Source organism: Rhinoraja longicauda, chromosome 10 (assembly GCF_053455715.1).
Source record: "Rhinoraja longicauda isolate Sanriku21f chromosome 10, sRhiLon1.1, whole genome shotgun sequence".
Classification (NCBI taxonomy): Eukaryota; Metazoa; Chordata; class Chondrichthyes; order Rajiformes; family Arhynchobatidae; genus Rhinoraja; species Rhinoraja longicauda.
Genome location: NC_135962.1, coordinates 57,408,859 through 57,422,795, shown reverse-complemented (window position 1 = coordinate 57,422,795; position 13,937 = coordinate 57,408,859). Strand labels below are relative to the sequence as shown.

General features: G+C 44.8%; 1 protein-coding gene across 4 annotated transcripts in view; it reads left to right on the top strand.

Moving 5' to 3' along the window:
* gtf2a1 (general transcription factor IIA, 1) overlaps positions 1-13,937 on the top strand; it is a 45,542-nt gene that overhangs the window by 10,238 nt on the left and 21,367 nt on the right. For all 4 annotated transcript variants that reach the window (XM_078406921.1, XM_078406919.1, XM_078406922.1 and 1 more), the window contains 3 exons: positions 6,374-6,475; positions 9,955-10,159; positions 13,046-13,128. In XM_078406921.1, the coding sequence (XP_078263047.1) occupies positions 6,374-6,475; positions 9,955-10,159; positions 13,046-13,128 (390 nt within the window). The remainder of the gene's footprint in view (positions 1-6,373; positions 6,476-9,954; positions 10,160-13,045; positions 13,129-13,937) is intronic.

Below are 13,937 nucleotides of genomic sequence, written 5' to 3'. Positions count from 1 at the left end.
TGTTTTGCAACAGACATTGAAGTTATACGATGTACTGTGATTTGTTTACACTTTAAGTTTGTAGAAATTAGTTAATCAAACAAATTGTTGATGTGAATTTCTATTGGGAATGCGCGGAAATACTCAGTACTATTAGTGTCCGTGTTCCAGTCATGGAAGATTTGTGGTTTCCTGGCTATATGGTACTGTATTCTTTTTTTGTTTGTGCACCAATTCGTTTTGATTTCTTGGAATCTGATATCTCTGAGAACAAACTACGTACAGAGGCAATCTTGGGTTGCAAGTCCATAGCTTCCTGAAAGTGACAGCACAAGTAGATAGGGTGGTAAAGAAGTTGTAAGGCATACTGATCTCCATTGGTTGGTGATAAGATCATAAGACATAGGAGCAGAATTAGGCCATTCGGCCCATCCAGTATACTCCGCCATTCAATCATGGCTGATCTATTTTTCCCTCTCAACCCTATTCTCCTGTCTTCTCCCTGTAACCTTTGTCGCCCTTGCTAATCAGGAGCCTATTAATCTCCACTTTAAAAATGCCCAATGTCTTGGCCACATACATCTGTGGCAATGAATTCCACCCTCTGGCTAAATTACCCCTCATCTCCATTCTAGTTACCAAATGTTTGGATATAAAAGTCGTGGAGTCATGTTTGATTGAACGATACAGCATAGAAACAAGCTCTTTGGCTCATCGCTGACAATCGACCACTAGTTCTGTGTTATCCCACTTTCTCATCCACTCCCTACACACCAGAGCAATTTATAGAAGCCATTTAACCTACAAACCGGCATGCCTTTGAGTTTGGGAGTAACCCAGAGCACTTGGAGGAAATTCTTATCGTCACATGGAAAACTTGAAAACTCAACATAGACATCACCTGAACCCAGGCCTCTGGCGCTGTAAGGCAGCAGCTGAACCACTGTACTGTCTAGCTGTATAACATTTTGGTCAGGCAACATTGTACTGTAATGCACCAATCAATTATTCTGATTGCTGCATTACAGGAAGGATGCAGAGGTTGAGAGAGGATGTATAAGAGGTGACGTACGTCGCCTGCATTAGAGAGTATTAGCAATAAAGGGAGATCAAACAAATTTGGGACTGTCATATGTTGAAAGACTGGAGCGACTAGGCTTGTATACACTGGAATTTAGAAGGATGAGAGGAGATCTTATCGAAACGTATAAGATTATTAAGGGGTTGGACACGTTAGAGGCAGGAAACATGTTCCCAATGTTGGGGGAGTCCAGAACAAGGGGCCACAGTTTAAGAATAAGGGGTAGGCCATTTAGAACTGAGATGAGGAAAAACATTTTCAGTCAGAGAGTTGTGAATCTGTGGAATTCTCTGCCTCAGAAGGCAGTGGAGGCCAATTCTCTGAATGCATTCAAGTGAGAGCTGGATAGAGCTCGTAAGGAAAAGCAGAGTCAGGGGGTATGGGGAGGAGGCAGGAACGGGGTACTGATTGAAAATGATCAGCCATGATCACAGTGAATGGCGGTGCAGGCTCCAAGGGCCGAATGGCCTCCTCCTGCACCTATTGTCTATTGTCTATTATAAATTTGGATTGTTTTCTCTGGAGCATCGGAAGTCTGAGGGGTGACTTAATTGAAGTACATAAAATTAGGAGAGACATGACAGGGTAAATAATCAGTCTTTTTTTTCCTGATGGCAATGTCAGATACTGTAGGGCATAGCTTTAAGGTATTAAGGGAAAAGCCTAAAGTTGATTTACATGGCATGTTGTCTATACGAAGTATTAGGTGCCTGGAACGCTCTGCCAGGGAGGTGGTGGAAGCAGAAACAATAGCCGGATTTGAAAGGCATTTGGTCAGGTAGGGGGGCAGGGAACTGAGTGATATAGACAATGTGCAGGTAGATAAGATTCATTTGAATTTGGCATCAAGGTTCGGCATGATCGTTGTGGGCTGAAGGCCCTGTTTCTGTGCTGTATTTTTTATAGAAGCTTGATCAGGGATATATGACTAAATGCCATCACGGAAGCTGGGGAATTTAAATGTAACTATTTCATTAAATTTATGGGGGAAAAGCTAGTATTGGGTCATCCCCAGGTTAAGAAAGACCAATATGTACTCCCTACATACGATGAGGCTCCTATAATGTTAAATTCAAAAATCTGATGTATGCAAATATGTACGTTCCTACAAACGGCAGAACTAGTTTTCTCTCTTCCATTTCACTTTGATAATTGTTCTTTCTTATCAGTCTTTTGTGCCTTTGATGTCATTCATTACAATATTGTAGAGGTATGGTGATTCTGGAATTCTCTGCCTCAGAAGGCAGTGGAGGCCAATTCTCTGAATGCATTTAAGAGAGAGCTAGATAGAGCTCTTAAGGATAGCGGAGTCAGGGGGTATGGGAAGAAGGCAGGAACGGGGTACTGATTGAGAATTATCAGCCATGATGACATTGAATGGCGGTGCTGGCTCGAAGGGCCGAATGGCCTACTCCTGCACCTATTGTCTACTGTTACAATATTGAATATTTTCTGACTTAAGAACAAAATCGTCTAATGAACTCTTGTAAAAACCTGGCGCCCTAAAATGGTCTCTACATTCTGTAATTAACTTATAACCACCCTCTGAATAGACTATTTGGTTCTCAGTTGGAGATGACTAATAATATTGACAAGCTGGCCAAGTGATCTCATGCCCGTGGAATAATAATATTAAAAACATCGAGTATTGGTGACGGAAATCTTGTCAAATATGAATGGAACAAATTACTAAGAAAGTTGAAAGCAAAGAATTTTGAATTTGGATGAATGCTGATTTCACCTCTTTGAGGAATCTGGTGCAAACTTAATGCCTGTTTTTCTGAATTTAGTACAGTAAGTATGGCTTTCTGCAGTCAATCTATAAAATCCTAGAGCTGCATTGCAGGGAAACAGGCCCTTCGGCCCACATTGTCCATAGGCTAGTCACGTAGTTCACTTCTACAGCTTTCTCTGGAAGCCCATTCCAGCTACATACTAGAGGAAAGTTGCCCCCTGAGGTACCTTTTAAATCTCTCCCTTCTCACTGTAAGTCTATGTCCTTTAAAAATCCTGGGGAAAAGACTGCTAGTGTTCACTTTAGTTCGCCTCATGTGGATGATACCAAGTCAAGTCAAATTTTATTTGTCACATACACATACTCGATGTGCAGTGAAATGAAAGTGGCAATGCCTGCGGGTTGTGCACAAAAATAATTACAGTTACAGCATATAAATAAAGTTAATAAGTTACTAAACATAGCACAAAAAGTGTCGACAAAAATTTAGTCTCTGGGGTTATCAAAGTTGACAGTCCTGATGGCCTGTGGGAAGAAGCTCCGTCTCATCCTCTCCGTTTTCACAGCGTGACAGCGGAGGCGTTTGCCTGACCGTAGCATCTGGAACAGTCCGTTACTGGGGTGGCAGGGGTCCCTCATGATCTTGCTTGCTCTGGATCTGCACCTCCTGATGTATAGGTCCTGCAGGGGGACGAGTGTAGTTCCCATGGTGCGTTCTGCCGAACGCACTATTCTCTGCAGGGCCATCCTGTCCTGGGCAGAGCTGTTCCCAAACCAGACTGTAATGTTGCCGGACAGGATGCTCTCTACAGCCCCAGAGTAGAAGCAATGGAGGATCCTCAGCGACACTCTGAATTTCCTCAGTTGTCTAAGGTGGTAAAGGCGCTGCTTAGCCTTACCCACCAGTGCGGCAATGTGCGTTGCCCACGTCAGATCCTCTGAGATGCGGACTCCCAAGTATTTGAAATTGCTCACCCTATCCACAATAGACCCATTTATCTCCAGTGGCGTGTACGTCCTTGGATGTTTAGCCCTTCTGAAGTCCACAATCAGCTCCTTTGTTTTAGTGACATTCAAGAGGAGGCTATTGTCCTGACACCAGAGTGCCAGATCAGCCACCTCCTCCCGGTAGGCCTTCTCATCGTTGTTGGAGATCCGGCCCACCACCACAGTGTCATCAGCAAACTTGATGATGGAGTTTGAGCTGAACCTGGCCCTACAGTCATGTGTGTACAGGGAGTACAGTAGGGGGCTAAGGACGCAGCCCTGGGGGGATCCTATGTTCAGGGTGAGGGAGCTAGATGTGTGTTCCCCCATCCTGACCACTTGGGGCCTGGCAGTGAGAAAGTCCAGGACCCAGGCACACAGAGGGGTGCTAAGCCCCAGTTCCAGCAGCTTCTCAACCAGTCTGCTGGGGACTATTGTGTTGAATGCTGAACTAAAGTCAATGAACAGCATCCTCACATAGCCCCCCTGGCTGTCCAGATGAGAGAGAGCGGTGTGTAGAACCTGGGAGACCGCATCATCCGTGGACCTGTTCGGACGGTATGCGAACTGTAGTGGGTCCATGTTGCGAGGAAGGAGGGCGCAGATGTGCTTCTTGACTAGCCTCTCCAAGCATTTCATGACAACCGAGGTGAGGGCCACCGGTCGGTAGTCATTTAAACACGCTGGAGAGGCATTCTTTGGCACCGGTACAATGATGGATCTTTTGAAGCATGCAGGGACCACGGACTTTGCCAAGGAGAGGTTGAATATTGTGGTGAGCACTGGAGCAAGCTGAGTAGCACAAGACTTTAGTACTCGCCCAGATATACCATCTGGGCCTCCAGCTTTCCTCGTGTTCACACGCGTCAGAGCCCACCTCACCTCATGCTCGGACACCGAGAATGTGTGCACATCCCCGGCGGTGGATCCCCCTCCAGCCTCGCTAGCCAGCGCCCCTTCGGTGCTGTTTTTAGACGGCGAGCTGGTGGTGTTACCCGTCTCAAACCGTGCGTAAAAAGAGTTCAGGTCATCAGCTAAGGAGGAGCCGGCACTTCCGGTTGAGGGGGTGCTGGACCTGTAGCTAGTTATAGTCCGTAGCCCCTGCCAAAGGCGCCTGGTGTCCTGCTGCTCCATCTGTGCCTCCATCTTGTCCCGGTACCTCTTTTTTGCATCCTTCACTGCCCTTCGCAGTCGGTAGGACTCTCCCTTGTAGTCGTCCATGTTGCCGGATGCCAGGCCGGAGTTGTAAGCAGCGGTGCGAGCATTCAAGGCCACGCGAATAGACCTGTCCACCCAGGGTTTTTGGTTAGGGAAGATACTGACCCTTACCGTGGGGATGATGGTATCGGCTATTGTGGCAATGAAGTCCGTAACCGCTTCCGCAAACTCATTTACGTCTCTGGAACTTGCTTGGAACATGTTCCAGTCGACTTCGCTCAGTGCATCTTGCAGCAACGTGTTCTTAAAATTAAAAAATGGGTTACAAAAATAATTAACTTAAAAGGATTAGCTTTATTGTCAAGGTACAGTGAAAAGCTTTGTTTTGCATGCTATCCAAACAGATCAGGTATATTATAGTTAAATTGAATCAAGTTGAACTAGAGTACAATAGAACAAAGTGCAGAATATAGTTCTCAGCATTGTAGCGCATCAGTTCCATAGACAAAGGCCAATGTCCGCAAGGGGAAGAGGTGAATCAGACAGTATCCAAGAAGATGGCATTGGAGCGTGGTGACATGGAGGACTTTGCTTGTGTCGTTCAGCGTCAGCTATGGTTCACTGATGCGTTAACTAAGTGAATTTGAAGCACACTGCCATTTTCTACCTGGAAAACTTTCACAAGCAGGGATGAGATTACTATCTAGGAATGTATTTGCAAAGTGATGACTGAGGCATAACCGTTGGCCAATCTGCTGGGAGAGCTTCCTACTTTTAGTGCTCTTTTATGCTTATCTACAGTTCAACATTTCACTGGAAAGAATCTCAACATAAGTTGAGAGCAGAAGAGGAAAGAAGACAGGAAAGAGAGTAGATGAGAATAGAATGTCAGTTAACTCAAAAGGGAAGTCAATAGTGTGCTGGCATTTAAATAATACATAGATAATTAGAGGCATGGTGTATCTTAGCAAAAATAAAGAAGGTGAAGATATTCACAAAATGCTGGAGTAACTCAGCAGGACAGGCAGCATCTCTGGAGAGAAGGAATGGGTGACGTTTCGGGTCGAGACCCTTCTACTCTCTCCCATAAAGAAGGTGATCTATATTTAAAGGTGATGGGCAAGGCTGGTATTCTTACAAAGTGTTTTGTATCATTGTTTACAGAAGAAAACACTGACAATATATCAATAGAAATGGAGATGGCAGAGATAGGTAGGTTTAGTACGGGTGTCAGGTGTTATGTGGAGAAGGCAGTTAAGGGGGAAAGAGAGATCAACCAAGATTGAATGGCAGAGTAGACTTGATGGGCCGAATGGTCTAATTCTGCTCCTATCACTAATGAACTTTGAGTAGCTAGTATAATATTTGTAACCAAAAATATGACCGGTATCTCCCGTTAATCACTTCTCTTTTATTTTGCTTTATTTTTTCAGCCTAAACTCTACAGATCAGTGATTGAAGACGTGATTAATGATGTGCGGGAACAGTTCCTTGATGAAGGAGTGGATGAGCAAGTCCTTACAGAATTAAAAACGGTAGGTTTTATATTTAAAACCCAATGTCCGTTTGTAGGGTAAAGATAATTGGAAAAAATGAATGATAAGTTTAATTTAGTTTAGATTTTGGTGATGATCAGTTCTCTTAGGTTGGCAGCGTTGTTTTGACCTGTGCAATTTCGGCTAATTGAATGCAAAAATCCCAACACATGAAAATATTCTCTGCTCTAAAACGAGAGGACATAGATCTAAGATTAGAGAGCAAAGATTTAAAAGTGACCTGAGGAGCAACCTTTTCTCTCAGAGGATGTTAGCTACATGGTATAAATTTCAGGGCGGCATGGTGGCGTAGCGGTAAAGCCACTGCCTTTCAGCACCAGAGACCCTGGTTCGATCCTGACTGCGGGTGCTTGTCTGTACGGAGTTTGTACGTTCTCCCTGTGACCTGCGTGGGTTTTCGCCGAGATCTTCGGTTTCCTCCCACACTCCAAGGACGTATAGTTTACTTAGCTTGGTGTAAATGTAAAATTGTCCCTAGTGTGTGCATGGTAGTGTTAATATGCAGGGTGTGTAGGAAGGAACTGCAGATGCTGGTTTAAACAAAAGATAGACACAAGATGCTGGTGTAACTCAGCGGGACAGGTGGCATCTCTGGAGAGAAGGAATGGGTGACGTTTCGCGTTGAGACTTCTTCAGACTGAAAGTCCCGGGAAACGGAAACGTGAGATATAGTCGATGATGTTGAGAGAAATAGAACAAATGAATGAAGGATATGCAAAAAAGTAACAATGATAAAGGAAACAAGCCATTGTTAGCTGTTTGCTGGGTGAGAAGCAATTTCAGTTCACCTTTCACAGCTCTAACTGGGCCATAGATTTAACCATCATTGCATCAATACTACAATTTTCTTGTAATTATAAAATTCATTTTTGTGTCTAGGTATCACAATGTTTGGTCTTTTATGCTAAAAAATGTAGTTTAGATTCACCGTTATTTCCCAGAAGAAAAACACAAAAAAAAGCATTTACTTTTACTACCATAATTACCGAGCTTGCATAATTTATTTAGTTGAAGCATCATTGTGGCTCCATTGAAATGCATCTATTGGCCTAACAGAAAATCAGCTGAAATTTGTTCTTCCTAACATGACTATCTGTGGGGATTAAAAGTGTGCAAAACAGACTGTAGCACAGTTAGGGCGGCACGGTGGCGCAGCGGTAGAGTTGCTGCCTTACCGCGCCAAAGACCCGGGTTTGATCCTGACTACGTGTACTGCCTGCACGGAGCTTGTACATCCTCTCCGCGATCGCATGGGTTTTCTCCGGCTGCTCCGGTTTCCTCCCGCACTCCAAAGACATACAGATTTGTAGGTTAATTGGCTGCTGTAAAATTGTAAATTGTCGCTAGAGTGTAGGATAGTGTCTGTATGAGGATCGCTGGTTGGCATGTGCTTGGTGGGCCGAAGAGCCTGTTTCCACGTTCTAAAGTTGAAGGTAAAGTCTAAAGTCAATTAAAAATGGTTACGATTTAGGGAGTCATAAAATTATGTTTATTTTCCTGGTCTCTTCCATATTCTCTGTTTTACTGGCATTGCTTAAATCCTTGGATGAATCTTTGCATCCAAACTGAGTTGTAACATGATTTAAGAAAATGATTGCAATTTTATGGTATTTTCTCATTTATGTAGAACCTTTGGGTACTTTCCCACAGGTGTTTACCAATCATGGCAAACGGCGAATAGCTATCAAAATGGACACGTAAGGACTGTTCTCTCTGGTGCCCCCTTCATCACCACCAACACACGTTCCCCTCTTATTGTCACGTTCCTGTGCATGGCAGGGGTTACAACATTAACTTCCTCACTTCTCACCATCTAGGGACCTACTCTACCCTGGGGAAACAGCAATTTACTCCTCTCACTTTCAGTATCCCCTCCCCCCCCCCCCCCCCCCCCCCACCTTCAAGTCACATCACTTTAATGCTGTGCTCCATTCTGACTTCTCTGTCCTTGCCTCTTATGCTGTACCAGTAAAACTCAACCAGTTTTCAACCAGCCACCTTTCAACCAGTCATGTTACAGTCTAGTGACCAACTTTAGATGATGACTCTGCTTGCATCCACTTGCACCTTTTGTTAGGTTGACCTTTTATTTCTCTTCCGCATGCCATCCCTTTAGCGTTTAATCCTTCTGCATTCCACTTCTTTCCTTTTGTTCTCTCCTCCCTTCTGTCCTTTTTCTGCTTCTTCAACTGTTCTGATTAAGAATGTGGGCCTGAAATGTTAACCGTGATTCTATCTCCAGAGATGCTCCCTGATCTGTTAATCGTTTCAACCTTTTGTTTTTATTTCAGATTTCCAGAACATTTTGCTTTGATTTGCCAGTCTGAACCTGTCCTTTTTAAAAATGTTTCTCTCTTAACTCAATGAGATTTTAAAAATAGTTGCTGATGTTTCTCACACCAGAAGATGGGGTGGTTTTACTGAAAGTGTGCCCTTTCCGTTGACATTTTAATCATGTTTTAGGATTATTGATGCGGTTTTCGAAAGGTAGTTTTGTTGTGTTATCTACCTTGAATTGTGTTCACTGGTATTTCTAACCTTGTTGTGGTCAATCTCAACAGCAGCATTTAAATGTTAACGATTTGTTTTTGCCACTGTTAGGGTTTGCAAGTTTTCAGTTGCAGGGACCCAATTATGGCACAGATAATGCAAATGAAATGTTCTATTTTCTGTAAAGTATTTGCCACTGTTTCTACCTTAAGTACCTCACAACGTTATTTCAATTTGGCAGACTTTAAAAAGTTTGTCAAACTAATTTGTTATATCTTTTAGACAGTTTCTCAATTGTGTTTTTTTTGTCAGTTTTGTTTATTGTCATGTGTACTGAGGTACAGTGAAAAGCTTTTGTAGAGTGCTCGTCAGTCAGGGGAGGAAAGACAATACATGATTACAATCGAGCCATCCACAGTGTGCAGATCCGTGATAAACGGAATAACACAAATAACGTTTAGTGCAAGTAAAACCATTAAAGTCCGATCAGAGATAGTCTGACTATCTACTAGCTAGTTAAGTAGTTAGTAGCTCGGGTCTGCTCTCCAGTTATTGGTAGTTTTGTTTAGTTTAGAGATACAATGCGGAAACAGGCCCTTCGGCCCACTGAATGCACGTCAACCAGCGATTCCTGCACACTAACATTACCCTACACACACACTGGGGACAATTTACAATTTTACCAAGCCAATTAGCCTTCAAACCTGTATGTCTTTGGAGTGTGGGAGGAAACTGGAGCACTCGGAGAAAACCCACGTGGTCACCGGGAGAATCTACAAATTCCGAACCGACAGCACCCGTAGTCAGGATCGAACCCTGGTCTCTGGCGCTGTTAGGCAGCAACTCTACCGCCGCACCACCATTCCGCATGGTAGGATGGTTCAGTTGCCTGATGACAGCTGGGAAGAAACCTGTAGCAAAAAATCTGCTGCATGTTAGATTTTCATTGGTTTTTTGAATTGTTTCAGCTATGGGAGAACAAACTCCAGCAGTCAAAGGCTGTAGATGGCTTCCACTCCGAGGAGCAGCAGATTTTAATTCAGGCTCAGCAGCAGCAGCAGCAGCAGCAACACCACCACCAGCAACAGCAGCAACACCAACAGCAGCAGCATCAACATCAGGCCCAGCAGCAACAACAGACACCGCAAGTGCTCACCATCCCTGCTAATTCAGGTAAATTACCCCACCGCACCTTACAAACAATGTTAGTCGGGGACATTTGCAGTCTGAGATTTGGGCTTATTTCACAGTACGTAAGAAAGGAGGGTCAAGTCAAGTCAAGTCAAATTTATTTGTCACATACACGTACACGATGTGCAGTGAAATGAAAGTGGCAATGCCTGCGGGTTGTGCACAAAAAGAATTACGATTACAGCATAGAAATAAAGTTAATAAGTTACTATTAGTGTCGACAAAAATTTAGTCTCTGGGGTTATAAAAGTTGACAGTCCTGATGGCCTGTGGGAAGAAGCTCCGTCTCATCCTCTCCGTTTTCACAGCGTGACTGCGGAGGCGTTTGCCTGATCGTAGCATCTGGAACAGTCCGTTACTGGGGTGGCAGGGGTCCCTCATGATCTTGCTTGCTCTGGATCTGCACCTCCTGATGTATAGGTCCTGCAGGGGGACGAGTGTAGTTCCCATGGTGCGTTCTGCCGAACGCACTACTCTCTGCAGGGCCATCCTGTCCTGGGCAGAGCTGTTCCCAAACCAGACTGTAATGTTGCCGGACAGGATGCTCTCTACAGCCCCAGAGTAGAAGCAATGAAGGATCCTCAGAGACACTCTGAATTTCCTCAGTTGTCTAAGGTGGTAAAGGCGCTGCTTAGCCTTACCCACCAGTGCGGCAATGTGTGTTGCCCACGTCAGATCCTCTGCGATGCGGACTCCCAAGTATTTAAAACTGCTCACCCTATCCACAATAGACCCATTTATCTCCAGTGGCGTGTATGTCCTTGGATGTTTAGCCCTTCTGAAGTCCACAATCAGCTCCTTTGTTTTAGTGACATTCAAGAGGAGGCTATTGTCCTGACACCAGAGTGCCAGATCAGCCACCTCCTCCCGGTAGGCCTTCTCATCGTTGTTGGAGATCCGGCCCACCACCACAGTGTCATCAGCAAACTTGATGATGGAGTTTGAGCTGAACCTGGCCCCACAGTCATGTGTGTACAGGGAATACAATAGGGGGCTAAGGACGCAGCTCTGGGGGGATCCTATGTTCAGGGTGAGGGAGCTAGATGTGTGTTTCCCCCATCCTGACCACTTGGAGCCTGGCAGTGAGAAAGTCCAGGACCCAGGCACACAGCAGCTTCTCAACCAGTCTGCTGGGGACTATTGTGTTGAATGCTGAACTAAAGTCAATGAACAGCATCCTCACATAGCCCCCCTGGCTGTCCAGATGAGAGAGAGCGACACGAATGACACGAGTTTTATGAAGGTCTGAAGAAGGGTCCCGACCCGTAACGTCACCCATCCCTCCACTCCAGAGATGCTGCCTGTCCTGCTGAGTTACTCCAGCTTTTTGTGTATCGTATGAAGCGTTTAGTTTAGAGATACAACGCGGAAACAGGCCCTTCGGCCCACCGGATCCAGCGATCCCCGCATCTTAACACTATCCTATGCGCACTAGGGACAATTTACACTTGCACCAAGCCAATTAACCTACAAACCTGCACGTCTTTGGAGTGTGGGAGGAAACGGAAGATATCGGAGAAAACCCACTTGGTCACGGGAAGAACGTACAAACTCCGCACAAACAGCACCCGTAGTCAGATGTGAACCAGAGTCTCTGGCGCTGCAAGCGCTGTAAGGCAGCAACTCTACCACTTTGCCACCGCACTGCCATTTTAGAAATGGGTTTAATTAAAGTACATGGATAGGAAAGGTTTAGAGGGATATGGGCTTTTGGGACTAGCTTAGATGGGCATATTGGTTGGCGTGGATTAGTTGGGCCGAAGGGCCTGTTTCCGTGCTGTATGACTATGACTCCAGAAGGCAAGGACTCTCGTCATTTACTCCTTTCAATTTGTGGGCCACTCCTGTGTCATCTGTGACTCAGCTGGTATCTTCCCCGACTTTAGTTTAGTTTCGAGACACAGCATGGAAAAGAGCCCTTCAACCCACTGAGTTTGCGTCGCCCAGCGATCATCCGTACACTAGTTCTATCCTTCACACTAGGGCCAATTTACAGAAGCCAAATAACCTACAAACCTGCATGTCTTTGGAATGTGGGAGGAAACCGGAGCACCCGGGGAAAGCCCACGCGGTCAACTCCATACAGACAGCACCCGTAGTCGGGATTGAACCCGGATCTCTGGCGCTGTAAGGCAGCAGCTCTACTGCTGCCCCACTGTGCCATCCCCTTGGTCTGAAGATTGATGGTTAAGGTTCCATACCAGGGAACTGAGCAGCTAATCGACATTCGTACCTTCAGCGCTCTATTGAAGATCTGCACTGTCCTGTCTGCCTTTTCACAGAGCCACACAGCACAGAAACAGGTCATTTTCCCCAACTTGCCCATGCTGACCAAAATGCCCCCACTACCCTAATCCCACTTGCACACGTTTAGCCCATATCCCTCTAAATGTTTCCCACCCATTCAGTTGGTTTTAAAGATTCAATGCCACTATTTAGAAGAGGTTCTTCATGGTAATATAGGCATTCTAGGCACCCACTACTCTATATGTAAAAAAAGAACTTGCCCCCTCCCATCTTTTTTAAACTTCCCCCCTCTAACCTCAAAGTTATGCCCTCTAATCATGATCACTTCCACCCTGGGAAGAAGGGCAGGAGAAAAGTAATCTTAAGTTGGACTGAGAAGTTTAGTTTATTGTGAAGCTAAATTCTTGGTAGCTCTCAATTCTTTCATAATTATTTCATAAAGTATTCTTGGGAAAAGACCACGACTCCGTTTTTTTTGGTGAGAGTTCCTTTGATGTTTCTGTTGGTGTGATATGTGTGACTTTTCAACAAAAAAAATAAGGATCACCTGTCTCACTCAGCTAGGGAGACGATGAATCCTATTTGCAAGTGCTAATTACATTATTTCACTTTATCCCGTAGTTTTCTCATCCTCCCATAAATCAGGACCGCAAGTTATTATGCAAGATGGTAAACTAATACAGCATTTGAATCCAACTGGCATGGTAAGGATATTCTTTTGCTGATTCTGTGTCAGTTTTATTGATCATTTTCTTTGCTAATCCTGAAGGGATTTGGGTGTTGGTGAGATATAAACTACACAAGATGTCATTATTCATCGGTCGGTGAGGGGGGGGGGGGTGTTGATGGCAGGCTGTTTTGCAACCATTCTCATCCTTGTTCATTACTTAAAATTTTCTCGTAGCTTCTATCTTTATGGGAATTGATTTTGTGTTGCTGCAGCCTTTGTGTAATTCCGTGAAAGTATAAAGCTGCCCATCAGGTGCATCTTTTTCATTGATTTTTGCATTCTGAAAGCTGTCTGCTTCATAATTCGAATGCTGATCAGTTCGGCATGCTCTTCCGGTTACTGCCACAAGAGGGTGCACGTCCCCAGTTGAAGTTGCCCTTGAGGTTGTATTAGCTTTGGATTAGAAGATGGGGAACAGCCAACTTTTCTAATTTGTTTATGGAAATAGTGAATGCTGATCTGCCACAGATGCCAGCTGCTCCGATTTCAACTTTATTTAAAAGCGTGGAGGAAGGATCTGCAAATGCTGGAAGATGGACACAAAATGCTGGAGTAACTCAGCGGGACAAGCAGCATCTCTGGAGAGAAGGAACGGGTGACGTTTCGGTTCAAGACCCTTCTTCAGACTCTTCAGATCAGTATGAAGACGGGTCCCCACCACAAAGTCACCTATTCCTTCTCTCCAGAGGTGCTGCCTGTCCCGCTGAGTTACTCCAGCAGTTTGTGTCTATCTTTATTTAAAAGCTGCTGTCCACAGATCCAGAGGGTAGCCTGGCAGATTGC